Genomic DNA, 17,409 nt, shown 5'->3' with positions numbered 1-17,409 from the left:
CGCGGGAGACTCACAAGCAGGACACAAACGCAACAGCACCCTCCCCCTTGGCAACTGATATACACAGGCATGCTTAGCAGTTGAACAACATGTCGTTGTCCCTGCACTGCTCTCGTAGGACTGAGATACAGAGATAGTCCAGAAGAAACAGCACATGATACAGACCTTCTGGGCAGTAACACTTCAGAGATCATATATTTGAATGCTCCCCCATTTTATTTAAAAAAGCACCCCGCACGTGGAAAGCAAGGATGTCGAGGAGACGTGCTTCAGCCTAAGTCTTCTGCCAAGTATATTAGCTTGCCATGTACAGGAAGATGATCTCCATGGGGCAACTTCAAACATGGGGCTCCCCCTCCCCACGCAGTCTGATGTGGTACCATCCTGCAGGAAGTGGTACAGTCAAGGCCAAGTCACGGCTCTAAGAGCCCATACTTGGTACAAGGCCTGGAGTCATTGTTCTCTGGTTTTGGAGTCGTAGCAAGTCAGTTACTAGAACCGAAGGGGAAGCTTGAACAGGAGGAGTGCAACAGGTGAGAAGCCCTGTTATGTTGACCTGGCAAAAACAGAAGGCCAAACTTCTAATACTTATACCAGGCCTAGCCAATCCAGAGGCTTCCTCTCACTGCCTGCTAATCGCACATACCTGTATTTCCTGGTGTGCCTGTAGGAGGGCACTGCGTTCTGTCTGAACACCTACAAGCAAGGATAGGGAACCTGGACCACAACTCCCATCATCCATGGCCACCCTGGCTGGGGACGATGGGAGTTAGGAGTCCAAGCCCTTCTGGAGGGCCACAGGTTCCCCACCCCTGACATAGGGATTGTTGCAAGGTGTAGGGAGCTTCTATTATTATTATTATTATTATTATTATTATTATTATTATTATTAACACTTGTACGCCAAGGAGCTTCAGGAAGCCTTCCAGTTTATCCTCACAATAATCCTGTGAAGTAGGCTGGACTGAGAGATACGAAGTGGCTCAAGGTTACCCAGAGAACTTCATGGTTAAGCGAACCCATGTCTTCCTGGGCTAAGTCCAACACTAATAAGGTAGTGAGGCAAACAGCATGAGAAGCAGTGTTAAAAGGAGGGGAACAGTAAGGGAGACAAGCCTGCAAGATGTTCTTGGACCCCAAGTCCCATCATCCCCAGCCAGCATGGTTCATGATGTCTCCCCACAACATCTGGAGGGTCCACAGGAACCCCATCTCTGTTTTAAACCCTTCCCTCCCTTGGAAAGACTTTCCACGTTGTCCAGCATGCATCTAACCTATATGGCAGCGAAAGATCTCCCCTGCTGAACAGCCACAGAAAGAGAATACAAGAGGCAGAGCCTGGGCCAGGATTGATGGGTTAAAATGGGAACCACTGAGCTCCAGGACATTGCTTTAAGTACATTACCTCTAGCAGGGTGGCCTTGGGAACCACCAGCAACATGTCAGTGTCCCCGCTGTCATCGCTAGCCTCCTCAAGGGTGACAAGCTCATCCATGGGCCGTGGCTCGCTGAACTGGAAAGGGGAGCTTTGACCACGCACCTCCCCACGGCGATCCACATAACGGAACTGGTATTGCTGGGGGCTTGGCTTAGGCAGGTAGCTGGCTGTAAACAGGACAGAAGTGTTTGGCTGATTATTGCACTGATGCTCTTATCAGTGCAACGATATGAGGCTTAAGGAAATCAAAAGGGTTTACATGCAACATAAAAGGAAAAGGAAGGTTAAGAAATTAGGACTTTGATTTCAGTTGGCTCCCTCTCTCTTATGTTGCAGGTGAGCTGCTAGGATTTTTTATTTTGTAGATTTTTATTTTATTTTAGCTTTTAGTGTAGGCTAAAGTGTTGTCTCTCTGTTTTTACGCTGAATTGTTTTATCTTGCTCTTGCTTGCATTGCGTGAAATTGATTTTGGCAATTTGGACTTTTATTGTGTTTTATGCATTTCATGAACTTTTTCATAAGCTTCTCTGAATTTATTTTATAAAGAAAAGTGAGGTATTAAAATAATAAACAAATAAATAGAAGCTAGCACTCCATCAGTGGCTGGAATGCCCATAAACATTCTGTGACACCACAGCAGTTGAGCCAATGGCTGTGTGAACCGTTTGCAGATAGACTAAAAACTTGATTTCGCCTGTCATGCGTACAGTGTAAGACAGCCTTCACCAACCTGGTACACTCTGGATATTTTGGACTTTAATTCCCATCATCCCCAGCCAACATAGCCAGTGGCCAGGGATGCTGGGAGTTGTAGCCGAAAATATCTGGAGGGCACCAGGTTGGGGAAAAGCTGGTATAAGATGTTTGTGCATGCAGTTTTAAGACTTGCGCACATGTTACGAAAGTGAAGGGCTGGCCAAGAACGTTGCTCACACCAGCTGCAGCAAAATTCAGTGGTTCCCACCTGTCCTCTTCTTTCTGTCTTGTTCTCCATTTCCTGAGAACTAACCTTTCCACCTTGGTTAGGAAACCTCAGTTCAGTTGTGATCCAACCACTGCGCTTCTGGCTAGCCTGCCATGGACCATCTGATTTAATATACCCACCTTGGAACTGCACGCTACAGTGAAGAAAGTCTCCTGCAGAAGCTCCGCCATCTGGCACTGTGCACCACACAAAGGTGTAATAATCACGCACTGAAGAGGCTTCCACCTGGGAGCGGGAAGAGCGCATGAGAATGATCCACATCTCTATAGCTCCCTCTAGGCACATTGTTTAGGTCAACACACTACTGTATGTGATGGGGGACATGAAAGAGATACTGGGGAAAGATGAGATGCATCCACATTTACCTCCCCTTTCTCCAAACATGGCAGGAGCCACAGCAGGGCAGGAGACAAGGGCTGCAGCAAGGAACACAACTCTATTCATTGTTTTAGTCTCAAGATCAGGGCTGCCCAGAGATTCCCAACCACCTCTCATTTAGGCCTGGTTTATACATATGACAAGATGAGGTGCTAGCGTGGACTGTACCCCTTTAGACTGCAGGTGTCTGTGCCACTCCCCCATCTCTCTCTCTCTCTCCATCCCTGAAGTTAGAAAAAGAGCAGCTCGAGGAGAAAAGTTATAGCTCAGCCTATTTTCTAGGTTTCTGCTTGCATGGAGGTTTTTAATATGCAGTTTTCTTTATGCAGGCAGGGTATTTTTAACATGCAGGGGAGGAGTCAACAAAGTGATCCTTCCACCTGCAGATTGAAGGAATCACAGTCAATCCTACCACCTTGTGTCCAGTTCCAGGGACCACATTTTAAGAAGGGCAATGGCAAACTGGAGCGAGTCCAGAGAAGGGCTGCCAGAATGGTGAGGGGGTCTGGAGAACAAGTTCTATGAGGAATGGTTGAAAGTGCTGGGTATGTTTAGCCTGGAGCCGTCTTCAAATTCCTGAAGAGCTGCAAGGCAGAAGATGGAGCAAATTTGTTCTCTGTTGCTCCAGCGGGAAGGACTAGAACCAGTTGGGTGGTAATTGCAGGTTTCAGCTAAACATGAGGAGAAACTTCCTAACAGTGCAGAGCCATTCAACAACGGAACAGGCTGCCTTGGTAAGTGGTGGGCTTTCCTTTGCTGGAGGTATTTAAGAACAGGATGGGCATCTGCCAGGGATGCTGTGCTTGTACTGAGCAGGAAGCTGGAGTCAGTGGCCCCCAAGGTCCCTTCCAATTCTAAAATGCTATGATTCTCGGACTCCTCATCCTGTTGTGTTTGGAGACTAGGCCATAGTGATTATCCAAGGTACATTGCACTCTTGTGTCAGTAGCACTGCTAAAGAACAAGTGTGATACAGAGGTTAGAGCATGGTGTAGCAGTTGGAGCGTTGGACTAGGACTCGAGAGACCCGGGTTCTAGTGCCCATTCTGCCATGAAGCTTGCTCAGTGACTTTGGGCCAGTCACTGACTCTCAGCCTAACCTACCTCACAGGGTTGTTGTGAGGATAAAACGGAGAGGAGGAGGAGGAACATGTAAAATGCTTTAAGTTCCCTGCAATAGGATAAAAGGCTGGATATGAAAGTAATAATGAAGAACCACTACTGGACATCCCTAGGGTTGATGAGGGATTTCTCACCTTCTGGGGCACAAGGCAAATCCAGATGTTTCACAGGGGTGTGAAGAATTTTCCCTAACAGCGTTAGAAGGAATGGTAAGAATGCTGAATTGGATCCTGGAGTTTCAATTCCCAATGACCGTGGTAGGGAAACCACCAGTTTTTTCCTGCATACACAGTCCTGCGCTTCTTCTGTGGATGCACAAAGGGAGAATTTTTCTCCCTTTCTCCCCATCTCCTCAAGTACTATGCTGGGTGGACTCTGGGGTTTGCTTTACATGTGCAGCGGAAAGTGGGGATAAATGGCAAAATCCCATTTCGAGTGTGTGTGTGTGTATGCTTAGAGATGTGAAGGTTTGGGAAAAAACAACTGGAGGCGGGGAATGAAAAAATTCTGGGAGAACATGTTTTGGAAATTTTCCAAAACCCAGAAAAAATGACTTTCCCCCACATTTTTCTGCCCTCCCCTGCTTTTTTCTTGTCGTTCCCCCCCCCCCCCGCCACCTTCATATCTTTAGGAAGGCTGTTTTTGAATGCTTCCCCATACACAAAACCTGCTGCAAGTAAACAAAGAAACCATCAGAACATCATTAAGACACAGTCAGCCCCCTACCGTGCTAGCTTTTTATTAACAGGGGAGTTCTTTTTTTTTTAATACAGAAAAGTATTTTTAAAAAATCACCGCTCCCCACTCCCACCGCCCTGACACCTGCTGTCTGAAGTGGTGCAATCCATTCTACCACAACGTTCTACTGCATTTGTAGACCAGGCCTGCTAAATGTAGTCCAACAGTGTGATCAATACCCCTTTGATACTGAGCACTGTCAGAACTGGCAGTGATAAATAGTTGAGGGAATTGCAGCTGCTCTTTGAGTCTTTTTTTTTAAAAAAAGCAGGGGTGGGCAACTTCTGGCCCTCCAGATGTTGTTGGACTGCAGCTCCCAGCATCCATCACCATGGGCTATGCTGGCTAGGGCTGATGGGAACTCCAATCCAACAACATCTGGAGGGCCACACGTTGCTCACCCTGTTCACAGCAAGCAACAGCATTTAACAAACCCGGAGTCCAGGCCTCTCACATTCCTAGAAACTCCCCACATGTACCCACGGCCACTTCTCCCCCATTGTAATACCTTAAAGATCCCAATCCAATCTCTGGCTGATGGCTTCAGGCTGGACGGCAGGGTGTAGTAACACTCCACCTTGGTGTGGGGCACATAGCTCGAGGCCACATTGAGGAAAGCCACGCCAGGGTGGGACTGCCCCTCTTCCATCTTGGTGGCTTGGGCTGCAAAGCAAATGGAGGGAGGTGAGTTAGCGAGGCAAGGAGGACTGTAATGATGGCATAGGAAGTGCAGCTCGATGGGCGACGGGGCTTGCCTGTCCAAAGGCCAGCTCAGAAGAACATCAGAAGAGCCCTGCTGGATCAGACCAAAGGTCCATCTGGTCCAGCATTCTGTTCTCACAGAGGCCAATTACCTGTTGACCAGGAAATCACAAGCAGGACACGAGTTCAAGAGCACCCTCCTGCCCATATTCCCCAACAACTGGTGTACACAGGCATACCGCCCTGTTACTGGAGGTAGCACATAGCCCTCAAGCCTAGTAGCCATGGATAGACTTCTCCTTCAGGAATTTGTCTAACCCCCTTTTAAAGCCATCCAAGTTGATGGCCATCACTACATCCTGTGGTGGTGAATTTCACAGTTCAACTATGCACACATAGCTCAACCATCAAGATGGGCCCTTGATGGCCGCACACACATCTCAGGATGCTGGTCTGAGATTCGATGAACTGCTTGCCCTACCTATGCACCATTAGGGGCCAATGAGGGGGCATCGCTCAGTGGGAAAAGCAGCACGTGCTTTACAGGCAGAAGGTCCCAGGGTCAGTCCCTGCCATCTCCACTTAAAAGGATTTCTGCTAGCAGAACTAGGAAAGGCCTTCCAATGCCCGAGACCCACTGGCTGCCAAGTTAGACAATACTGGGCAAATGGACCAGTCGGTCCACTTCAGGACAACGCAACTTTGTATGTTCATCTGGGGCAAGGCCGAGGCTTGTGCTAAAAATTCTGCAGTGAGAAAAGCCGAGACCTGTGACTTCTGAAAGGCTGCATGACAAATGCGCATACACTTCTGATTATTTTTCGCAACACTTGTTTAATTTCTGCTAGGTGCCAGCTTTGTGTGTGTTCGATGGGGATCTATGGATGGCACTGAAGCCCTGCAACTGACCACTGGATACCCTGCTCTTGTCACCCACCCTTCGTACCATTTCGCTAGGTGTTGCCCACCAACTTACAAGCCTTTCTTGTCCTCACCCCAGACAGAAACACAGCCTCAGTATGTGTTAACTGCATTTGCTCACATTCATCCTTTACTATTCTTGCTTTCTCTTTCTTTCCTCCCCGCCCCCGTACTTCTCATGTCTTCTCCACTGTTGAAATCAAGATAGTAAGCTCCTTGAGGCAGGGACCTGCCTTTTTTTTGCTGAAGGGGTATGTTGGCTATATAATTATCTGCCCAACATGACACTCCATAGACACTTTGCTGAAAACACCACCATCATCACAATTCCCAGGACACAGAATTCTGGCCCCATTTCCATTTTTACCTTAGGGTGGTATGATTGCAGAATACAGAGCACTGGTACCTATGTTGTGCCTCCCTTTTGGTGGGTCAAATTAAGACTGTGCAAAGCAATAGAATCTGCTCATTCTGCATAATTCATATGCTTCATCCACATACTTCACTCTAAATCCAAATGTCGGGGGGTTTTGTTTTGTTTTTGGCAAAACTAGGAAAGCTTTGGCGAAGTGTTGCCTTTGGGCAGGAAGGGAAATGTGGATAAGCAATGTGCATTACTGGGGAACATGGATGGAGGCCATGAGGAAAGGATACAGCCATGCAGGACACGGAAGGAGCACCTCCTCAGTCTTTTGCAGATTGTATATCCCTTGGAAGGACAGATACTGAAGCTGAAGCTCAAATATTTTGGCCACCTAATGCGAAGAGAAAAGTCACTGGAAAAGACCCTGATGCTGGGAAAGACTGAAGGCAAAAGGAGAAGGGGACGGCAGAGGATGAGATGGCTAGATAGCATCACCGATGCAATGAATATGGACTTGAGCACACTCCAGGAGAGAGCGCAGACAGGAAGGCCTGGCATGCTATGGTCCATGGGGTCACGAAGAGTCGGACACAATTGAACAACAACAAGCTATGAGAATCAGTTAATTATTAATTGTTATGATTTATTTATGCGGCACCATCAGTTTGCACATGGCACATTGTGATGTGAGTGCATTTTTTATACATATGCGCACACACCTCTATCATCTATCCACACAAGTCTCTGCCTCAAGGCAGCTACAATTTAGAGTGTAACAGTGAGAAGAGACAAGAAAGGGAGAGGACAGGCAAGGATGCAGCTGGGGATGAATGCTATTCAGTGCTGTCAGGAGAGGAGGAGGGCTGAAAGGTGAAGCCAAAGGCATGGCAGAAGAGATGAAATTTCAAGGCGGAAGGTTTCTTCCTTGTGTAAGTTGTCGACAGACAGCATCTTTGAGCACTGACCAGAGTTGAGCACAGCACATATAAGGATGGCTCCTCCCACATGAGCCTCTGTATTGCTTACAGCCATCCTCAGAAGCTCTCTTCTGAGTCACCGTACCATCAGAAGTGAGGTGAGAGGTAACCAGAGACAGGGCTTTCTCGGTTGAGGCACCTCATGGATTTCAAATGCTTTCTCCAAAGAAGCTCACCTGGTACCAACGGTGATGTGATTTTGCCACCACAGACTTTTGTTTAGTTGCCTAGGTACTCCAGGATGTTGACAAGAAGATTTAAAATGTTTTCAAAGCCTTTTGTTAGGTTTAATCACCTGGTTATGACCTGCAGCTCTTGCAATTGGACTGTTTTTAAGTTCTGTTTTTTTAAATTGTATTTGCTTTACTGGGAATAAAATGTTTTACTGGCAAACTCCTGTCGAAGGGCGGCTGTGTTTATAGAATAAAATAAGTTCAGTTGCAATGCAGCAGAACAGAGGCCCAAGGTCCAGAGCATCATAAAATTAAAAGAACAGGATGAGAAGGCCCTAGTTGCCCACACTGGAATGTAGCCTGGATACCATGCTCCTGCTCTTGGCTTTGTTTTACAGGAGGAGCAAAAGATATAGAACAAGTATTAACAAGTTTAGCCTTAAGACTCTAAAAAGTAACTAGTATGCTTCCTAATGATATAACCATGTCTAAGACTCCTTCTCCCCCTCGGCAACCCAGGAGACTGTGGGAATGAACAGGTCTAATGTGACAATTTGCCACACTGCAGCATAGCACATACTTCACTGGTAGTTCTACCATTTTTTTTTTTTTTTTAAAGGGAGAAAGTTTCTAGCCCCCATGGTAGCAGAAAAGAGCTTTTAGAACATAGACTTGGAAGGGTGTCTTTGGAGGCCGATGGCAGGCAGACTTCAGGCTTGCAGGATCTACTTTGTTTTGTTAGTAGAACCTTGAGGTCCACCAACTGGAACCAGGTGCAAAACAGTGGTGGTAGTAGGTCTGAAATACAGAGAATTAGGGTCCCCTGAGCATGTGCTCAGCCAAGGAATTTGATTTTGTATCAGAACTGAGTTTACAGTCTTTTTTTGCACAAAAATTCACCCCTTGCATTCCCCCCACTGATGACTGGAAGAATTAGGCACATTCTTGTACTATAGTTCTATCAACAGCTTGTAGCCACAAAGGTGAAATGGAATCACCATGTGCAAAGGCAGCATATGTCTGAATACCAGATTCTGCACGCAAACAGCAGAGAGATGGCCACCATCTTCACACTCTGTTTGAGAGATCCCAGGAGCATCTCACTGGCTTGATGATGGAAACAGGATGCTGAATGATAAAGGCTTTGGTCTCATCCAGCAAGGCCTTTTTTCCATACTTATGAGTGTTGATTAAGGATCACATAACTGAGTGACTTGCTGTTGCTGGGGATGTATCAGGTTTATGTGCAGGTCTCTTGCCTGTGCGCCCAAAAGCACCTGGAACGGACTGTTTACAATGAATTTCTCCTCCAGTACTTAAGAACAGCCTTCCCCAACCTGGTGCCCCACAGATGTTTTGGACTACAACTCCCACCAGCCCCAGACAGTATGGCCAATTGTCAGGGATGACGGGAGTTGTAGCCCCCCAAATTGAGAGGGCACAGGTTGGCTGCTTAAGAACGTAAGAAATGCCCTGCTGGATCAAACCAAAGGGCTATCTAGTCCAGCGTCTTTCACACAGTGGCCAACCAGATGTCCCCACGAACCCACACGTTGGATATCAGGGAAACAGCTGCTATTATTACCCAGCAACTAATATTCAGAGGCAACATAGTGTGCCTCAATCTGGAGGTAATATATAGCTATCAGGACTAGCACCCACTGATAGACTTAGGGTGCAATCCTATGCATGTTTAGACAGAAATACGTCCTAGAATTCCCAGGATTCTTCAGCCAACCATGCTAGCTGGGGAATGCTGGGAGTTGTAGGACATTTTTTTCTGTCTAAACATGCATAAGATTGTGCCCTTATCCTCCATGAATTTGTCTAAACCCCTTTCAAAGCCAACCAAGTTGGTGGCCATCACCACATCTTTGGCAGTGAATTATTCCATAGTTTGACTATGTCGCATGTGAAGCAGTCCTTCCTTTTGTCTATCCAGAATCTCCCAACATTCAGCTTCACTGGGTGACCCTGGGTTCCAATATTATGAGATACAGAGAAAAACCTCTCCCGATCCAGTTTCTCTATTCCTGCTCTATACTTGCCTTTTTCTAAACTAAAAAGGCCCAGACACTGTGTATTTTCCTCGGAGAAGGCCTGTTACAAAACCTTGTTGAGTGGGGCCTATATGACATACCTTTGGATCTACAGAACAAGCCAAGGCAACAAGCTTATCCCCAAATGCCCTCTGTGACCCAGGCAGAGGCTGAGGCAAGCCACATGGTAAATGAAACCCTGGCAGCTCTGTGCTCTGCCGGCCAAATTCCTTTCTTCAGGAGCATCTGGGGTGGGGGGTGAGCTGTACTGGGTGGCGCTTCTCCAATTAGGACACCAATCAGAGACCAAGAAACAGTCTGGACATGTCTGTGCTGGGTACAGCAAAACAAACCAGCAATCAGATCTGTTCATCTTAGAAGCAGAAGCGTGGGAAGCATCAAGGAGAAGTTTGAGTATCTCGGCTGGCTTGGGGTGAGGCTTGCGCAAGGATCCCATCATCCCGGTTTGCGAGAGGGTGGTGACACCGTGTGCAATTTTGGGAAATGAGGCGGCTCTTAAATCCCCACCTTGTTTTGGGAAAGGCTGCAGTTCTCCTGCAAAAGCACCCTCCTATCAGCATCGGGGGTTTGGATCCAGCTGCTCAAAGCCAGACAAAGGAAACTGAGTTTCCAAGAAAACCACAAGCCTCATTACGCTCTCCTTCTCAAGTCAGCTCTCACACAGACCTTACACATGGTATTCACAGTTATGCTTTTGGGTAGGCCCGGGGTCAGAAATAAGATAGACAGGGCAAATAGAGCAGAATGAGGGCAAAAAGCAAAACAAATGAAAGGCAGGAATAGATCATTTGCGGCCCATAAAGTAGGAAGATAAGATTTTTGGTGTCTCAAAACTGGGAGGCTTTGGAGGTGTGTGCGTGTATTAGTGGTGGGGGGATCAGAAGTAAAAGTAGTTCTGGAAGATCTAAGCATTTCTTTGGTTAGTGCAGCAACTCCCTTAAGCCGCAATCCTATTCACTTTTACCCGGGAGGAAGCTCCCTTGAAAATAAAGGGACTTACTTCTGAGTAGACATGTATAGCATTGCACTGTTAATCGTCTGCCTGCTCTCCCCAGCCTCTTCCCTTCTGCGCTGCAAGTTCAGAGTGGAAGGCCTGCTAAAGCCCTTGGTTTTCTCCTCCCATCCCCGAACACACACAGTTTTTTTTTTTTTTTAAAGATAGGAGGGAGAGAGAATCAATGCAAATCGCCCCTCCTTTTTCTTTTTTTTGCTTACAACACTGACAGGACGTGTAGGTGGCTAAATATTCCTGAACTAGAGGGGGGGAAGGGATCACCCCCAATGCACCCCAAATCCACTCCTTCCATCCCCTTCTAAGCAGAAGCAGCAGCAGAGGCAGGCGAGGAGGAGAAAAAGCAGAAAGATCCCCCCTCCCCAATACAGAAGACGTCTCTTACCCAGACAGCAACCAGCTGTTCCACTAACCTTTTAGCAACAACAATAACAGCCTTTAAGCCAGCTGGGAGAGGCGGAGGCAGGCGAGACTCCCAAGTGCTGCTGGGAAGTGTAGTGCCTTCCGTCTGCTCGTAAATGAGAAGGAGCGAAGCGGAGAGACTCCAGCTCCCAAAGAGCCGCACGAGGCCGGCGAGACCGCCAGGGATTGTGGGTTCGGTAGTTCCAAGGCCGAGGAGCCCGAGGGGAACCTGGGGCCCGAGGGACTCCAAGTTCCAGGGGGCCGCATCGGCCGAGAGATATGGAAGTCGTTTATTGGAAGAGGAGAGTCAATAATTCAGACGGGGCTCAAGTTGCCCCAGCGGGGAATCCCATAGCCTGAGGGCGCCCTTCGTGGAGCAGAGGCCTTGGCCCTGGCTTGCGGGGGTGCTTCTAGTTCGTATGACGGGCAATTTGCACGCAGACTCCGCGGAAATGCGAACGAAGCAGTATAAAAACACACGGACGGAGCAGACCCGTGAAAGCACAGCGATGGAATCTGAACGCCAATAGGAAAGAATACAGCCAGGGGATTAAAAAAGAAAAAGAAAAAAAAAGCAGCAGCACGGCATTACATACAACGGGGACACAAAATTGCACAGCGTGCACACACGCCGATATGCATATAGAGAATGTCTACAAGCACGCAGAGGTAGGACGCTTGCTAACTTCACCACCACCACATCCACAAAGAGGCAGAAATAAACACAAGTGCATACCTAGGAAGATAGAAATCTAAACAAGCAATCTCAGATCTACACGGAGAGCGAGAGCGCGCGCGTACAAAATCTGCACAGGAAGTCATTGACATTTGATGATGCGTCCTTACAAAAGCCAAACTTCACTCCTGCAAGTGTAAAGGACAGGAAAGGACATGTCGCATGCAAAGCCAAAAAATCAGTGTGTCATGCAAACATTATCCGCCCCACCCCCGTTTCCATCTTCCAGCCTTCTGTTTTTCTGTTCCCTGTGCCTTGAAATTCCTATCGTTCACGTTTCCCCTCCTCCAGGAATAGCTTTAGGAATTACAGGCCTTAGTATATTATTAGGTACAGCTGATTTCTATTTGAAGCACTGCAACCTCAACACCCCTCCCCGCGCGCCTAGCGCGCCTATCTAGCCACCCACGCTGGCAAGCCCAAGAGATCACCCACGTTTAAGTTTATCTACATTAACTTGCAAATGAGCTGGGGAATGCTGGGAGTTATAGGCCTGTTCTCCGCCTAAACATGCACAGGATTGCACCCTTAATGGATTTTCTATAGTAAAAAAAGAAGATGGAAGTAGCCGTGGGATAAACACTGGAGAGATAAAAATGGAAGATGACAGTGTCTGGACCCTCCTAGCATTCTGTAAAGCAACTGCACAATAAAAGCGTCCTCTGGAAGCATACTCTTTTCTATCTGGAATATTCCTAAAGCAACTTTCCGCCGGGGTGTTGAGAAATCTCAGTCATGGACAATCCATGGACCTTTTAGATTTGTGTGCCTAACAAATTATCTGTGAGTGGCAGCTACCTGTCTGCTAATGCCAGTGCTTGATACATTATCTCAACATGTATTATATTAGCTGAAAGGGAGAGGCCACCTGGTGTCCTCCCAAGTGTTTTGGAATACAACTCCTTTAGCCCCCAGCCAGCATGGTCAATGATCAGGGGTTATGGCGGTTATAGTGCAAAACATCGGGAGGGCACCAGGTTGCCTATATCTGTGACTCCACATTCTGGCTGTTGTGAAGGTGAGCTACCATTACAACCAATCCATCCTGGGTGAGAGGGAGACCATACTTCTTTGCCTGACACAGATAAACATTAAGGAGGTGATGTTTTCCCCATCACTTTATCTTCACGGTGAGCTGAATTTTCCCTGGTAAATGTCCATTTACTTATTTTATTTATTTGGTTTGTACCCAGCCTTTCTACCAAAAATGGTACTTAGTGGGTTAGGCTGCTGCTGAAGACACAAAAAGCCAGGCCAGTCAAAACACTGGCACCACTGTTAGGGTTACATCAGCCTTCCTGAACCTGATGACCTCAAGATGTGTTGGACTACAGTTCCCATCATACCTAGCCACTGAAAGTTCAGGCTTATAGGGAGCGTAGTCCAACACATCTGCAGGACTGGATTACATCAAGAGGAGATGGGCTCCGTTCTTGAAAGAAGTGAATCCAGAAGCATGCTCTGTGATGCATCTCCTCCCTGCTTGTGTCATGCTGTGTGATCTGTATTAGGTACATCAATTTGGGGTGTGTACACAAAGAGACAGATGGATGAGGGCCCTACCTACACTGGTTGGACTTGATGGCTTTTAGTCTCAGTTCCAACCTCTCTGAGTTTGCTGTCTGGTTACTGTGAACAGGTCAATATAGCACTATGATTTGCCTTCAAATAGGGCCTGGTCAGAATCTGGGATGTATGTGTCTTGCTTCAATTAAGTTAGGCTCCTTGTTATACAAACACAAAGCTAATTACAAGAGAGAAGTCAAAGCAAGCCAGAAGTCAAGCACAGTTTACTGGACAAACATAGATTTTCCAAAGAGGAGTCAGACACACAGCCAAGGTCAAATGCAAAGGATATCAGTCAAGTATAATCAGAGTCCAAAAGGCAGCATCAGTACAATCAGAAATCTAAAGGTCAATAACACAGAGATCCAACCACATGTCAACATCAGACTACAGCAACCAGCGTTGTATCCAACAAAGGCTAGACTGTGCCTGCAGGCTTATATCACCAGAGCCTCCTGAGACCCACCCAAGTCTCAGCTGCAGTACATTACAAGCTTTGCTCCCAAGGAGTTCCCTCCTCCTGAGGAGTCCTTCTTTGGAGTTGGATGCTTCTTCTTACAGGAGCCCTACTGATTTGCTTCTTAAAGCAATAATGCTCTCTGGGACTGGATGGTTGTTCAGGCTCTGACTCTGAAGCAGAACTCCCCTCTTCCTGCGGCAATAGACCTGTGGTTCTCTCCCCTGAGAGCCCAGGCTCTCCCAGGTCTCCCAATATGGGTGGTTTTATGGTGTCATTCATCCCTGGGAGCTCTAGCTCCTTTGAGGAGGAAGATTCCTCCAGCGGGGGCATGACAGTTTGTCAGAAAGTATCATAAGGTTTCTCAATGGCCCAGGAAGGCCCATGAAGGGCCCATGAAGGATGTCTCATCATGGGAGCTAATGGTCAGAAGATGGTTTCTTAATACAGAGATCTCTCTGGAATTTTTGGAAGAGGAAAACCCTCAAAGTTTGGGGGGAGGTGACACTTCCCACCCCCTTTGGCTAGAGAGAGGGGGCAGGGGTTTGTGTGTGCAGCCTTCCTTAACCTGTTGTCCTCCAGATGTGTTGGACTGCAACTCTCCACTGGATGAGGAAGCTAGGAGCTGTAGTCCAACACATCTGGAGGGTGCCGAATTGGGGAAGTCTGGAACAAAAGAAGCAGGTTTTTTTGTGATAAATGAAGATGGAGGTAGAGAGAGGGAGAGAGAGAGGTGTGTGCTGAAGGCTGTGTGTGATGAAGCATCTCTCATCTGTATGCTGGGAGAGACTGAGAGAGTGAGTTGTTCTGAAGCATCTTGGCAGAGCAGACTGCCTTCTTCTGGAGATCTGATGTGAGATTGTGGATCTGTTACATGGTAGGAAGGTATATATTGCTTGTCTCAGCTTATGCTCTACCTGGATATTTGTAAACAGATCAGAGCTATAACAGCCGGCCCAAACCTGGTGCACTCCAGATGTGGTGGACCACAACTCCCATCATTTCTACCCAGTGACCATGATGGAGGGCACCAGGCCAGGGAAGGCTGTATTAGAAACCACTGTAAGCTTAGGAGCTCTCTCTACCCACTGAAGAGCTTCTCCAGAACTTCTAGAACTTCCCCAAAACTTCTCGAAGAAGTGGTAAGTATGTAACAATATGATTATCCAGATGGCAGCTTTCTATGCTCCTAGTTAGGTCTTGTTTCCGCCAGGGCCCGCAGGGTTGCATGCATGTTCTGATTCTGCCAGGGCACAGAACAGCCATAAAATGATACTGACTGTAGAATTTAGTTCCTTAGGGATCTCAGGTTTCAATTTTTAAAATGCAAGTTTCTAGCCCTCATGGTTGATTAGATATACTTGAAAGTGTATCTAGTGAAATCTCCAAAGCCTAAGAACTGGCTGCTAGATAAGATTTTCAGTTGTTAGAGGCACCTTGTCCTTCCTCCATGGGGTAATAGTTAAAATGGCAAAATTATACAGTTTATGCAAATTAGCTTAATTTCTATAATTTATGAAGGTTGCAGAATCCATCTTTTCTTGCTGCCTAATTTGGGCTAGCTTGGTGCAGAGTTGTGAGTCTTTCTTTGTTTTCTTTTTTTAAAGCACTGAGTATACACAGGCCTGCACTACATTCAGTCCTGGATACTGCTGGAGCAGAGATACCATGATGATTCCTGGCAGACACATGTGACTCAGTATGAACTAAAGCACCCTGCACATGATCTGGCCCTTGGGGAATGGCAGCACTAAAACAACACTCCTGTTCCCTGCAATAAGAGAGTCCCCTGAAAGAAGCAGGCTGAGATGATATAGCAGGAGCGCACACTTAGGGACACTGGGAGAGAGGCCTGTTCGGGGCTCAGATAACCTGCCAGATCTCCAGTGGACATAACCCCATTCACGTGTGGCGCCAGAGTTATGCAGAGCACATCAGGTTTGCGCGATGGCAGAGAAGCATGGCGAGAAATATCTGCTGCAACAAGCCTTTACTTTTACAGCTGCTTGGGGCTTCATACCATAAAAAGCAACAAGAGTCTTGTTGGGTTTTAAGCAGGAGCTGAAGTATCTTGAGAGAGTGCTTTTAAGATCCCGCCGAGTCCCATGTCAGCAGCTTTCTCACTAGCACGGAGTGCATGTCTCTGTATGATGAGCGTGCGCGAGTGTGTAGCTGCTGGCGGGTGGGCTGGGGCTGGGAGCATCGTTACTTGGACATAAAAATGTTTTCTGTGCCCCAGCATGCCGTAGATTGGGCTGCCGTTTGGAGGATGCTGCCGCACAGTGCTAAAAAGCAGAGACCACTGCTTGATAGGGACCTAATTAAGTCTTCGGTCCGGCTGGCTCATCTGCCTCTCATTAGTGCCTCTGATGCCAGGCCTGGCACTAAAATGAACAGAAGGGGCTGTTGGCTTAGCGTCCTGTGGCCAGCCCCGCACTGTGTGCCAGCCCGCCTCGTCACGCCAGGCTGCTCTTCCTCCTCTCCTGTAGTCTGCCAATCACTGGGTTTAAAGTGAACCTGCTCATCAGAAGAACATTTGGACATGAAGAATGAGATATATATGTATGTATGTATGTATGTATGTATGTATGTATGTACATGTATATATATACACACACAAACAACACACACAGGTCTGTCTATCTATCTATCTATCTATCTATCTATCTATCTATCTATCTATCTATCATCTATCTATCATCTATCCATCCATCATCTATCTGTGTGTGTGTTGTTGTTTTTCATGTCCTTCAATTCCGAAGGCCTGCAAAACCCCACAAATGCACTTCTTCAGAACATCATGACAATAAGGTGAAAGTCAGAATGAAAGGATGTGTGGATGTGCTTGGTGGATCGGAACAGAGACCCATCTAGCCCACTATTCTGTTTCTACCAGTTGACAGCCAGATGCACAGCAGGACACAAGCAGAGTATATATCTCCAGCAGCTGGTGTTCAGAGGTATGCTGCCTGTGTGTCCATGGAGAAGCATCCATGGAGATATCACAAATACTTTAACCAGTATGGAGCAGACTATTGGACAGACTAGGGAGTCCTAGTTTGAAGCCCCTGTTCAGCCATGAAGATCCCTGCATAGGCTTGAACCAGGGGTGGGGAACCTGTACCCTTCCAGATGTTGTTAGACTCCAGCTCCCATCAGCCCCAGTCAGCACAGCCAATGGACAGGGATGATGGGAGTTGGAGTTCAACAATACCTGGAGGACCACATATTTCCCACCTCAGATGTAAGAATGTTTTTGAGATCTCAAGTTGTTTCCATCACATTTATGAAGAAATTTGCAAGTTTGGGCAAGTTTGGGCGAGAACTGAGCGAAATTCTGCACTGGCCAAATTCAATAGGTACAGGTTTTCCCAGCA

General features: G+C 47.2%; 1 protein-coding gene across 6 annotated transcripts in view; it reads right to left on the bottom strand.

Annotated features, from left to right (window-relative positions):
- The window catches only part of CALCOCO1 (calcium binding and coiled-coil domain 1), a 31,830-nt gene extending 20,439 nt beyond the window's left edge, over positions 1-11,391 (bottom strand). Inside the window, exons 1-4 of one of the 6 annotated variants that reach the window (XM_084836715.1) lie at positions 11,285-11,391; positions 5,171-5,325; positions 2,544-2,649; positions 1,406-1,605 (exon numbers count right to left, since the gene is read on the bottom strand). In XM_084836715.1, the coding sequence (XP_084692841.1) occupies positions 1,406-1,605; positions 2,544-2,649; positions 5,171-5,311 (447 nt within the window). In that variant the 5' untranslated portion in view covers positions 5,312-5,325; positions 11,285-11,391. The other 5 variants (XM_084836714.1, XM_084836716.1, XM_084836717.1 and 2 more) reach the window with 5 other exon arrangements.
- Between the last annotated feature and the right edge of the window lie 6,018 nt (positions 11,392-17,409).

This window comes from Heloderma suspectum, chromosome 2 (genome assembly GCF_057233095.1).
Source record: "Heloderma suspectum isolate Gila_16-S chromosome 2, 16-S_ref, whole genome shotgun sequence".
Lineage (NCBI taxonomy): Eukaryota > Metazoa > Chordata > Lepidosauria > Squamata > Helodermatidae > Heloderma > Heloderma suspectum.
Note: the sequence above shows the minus strand (reverse complement) of the source record. Positions and strands in the feature narration are given on the sequence as shown.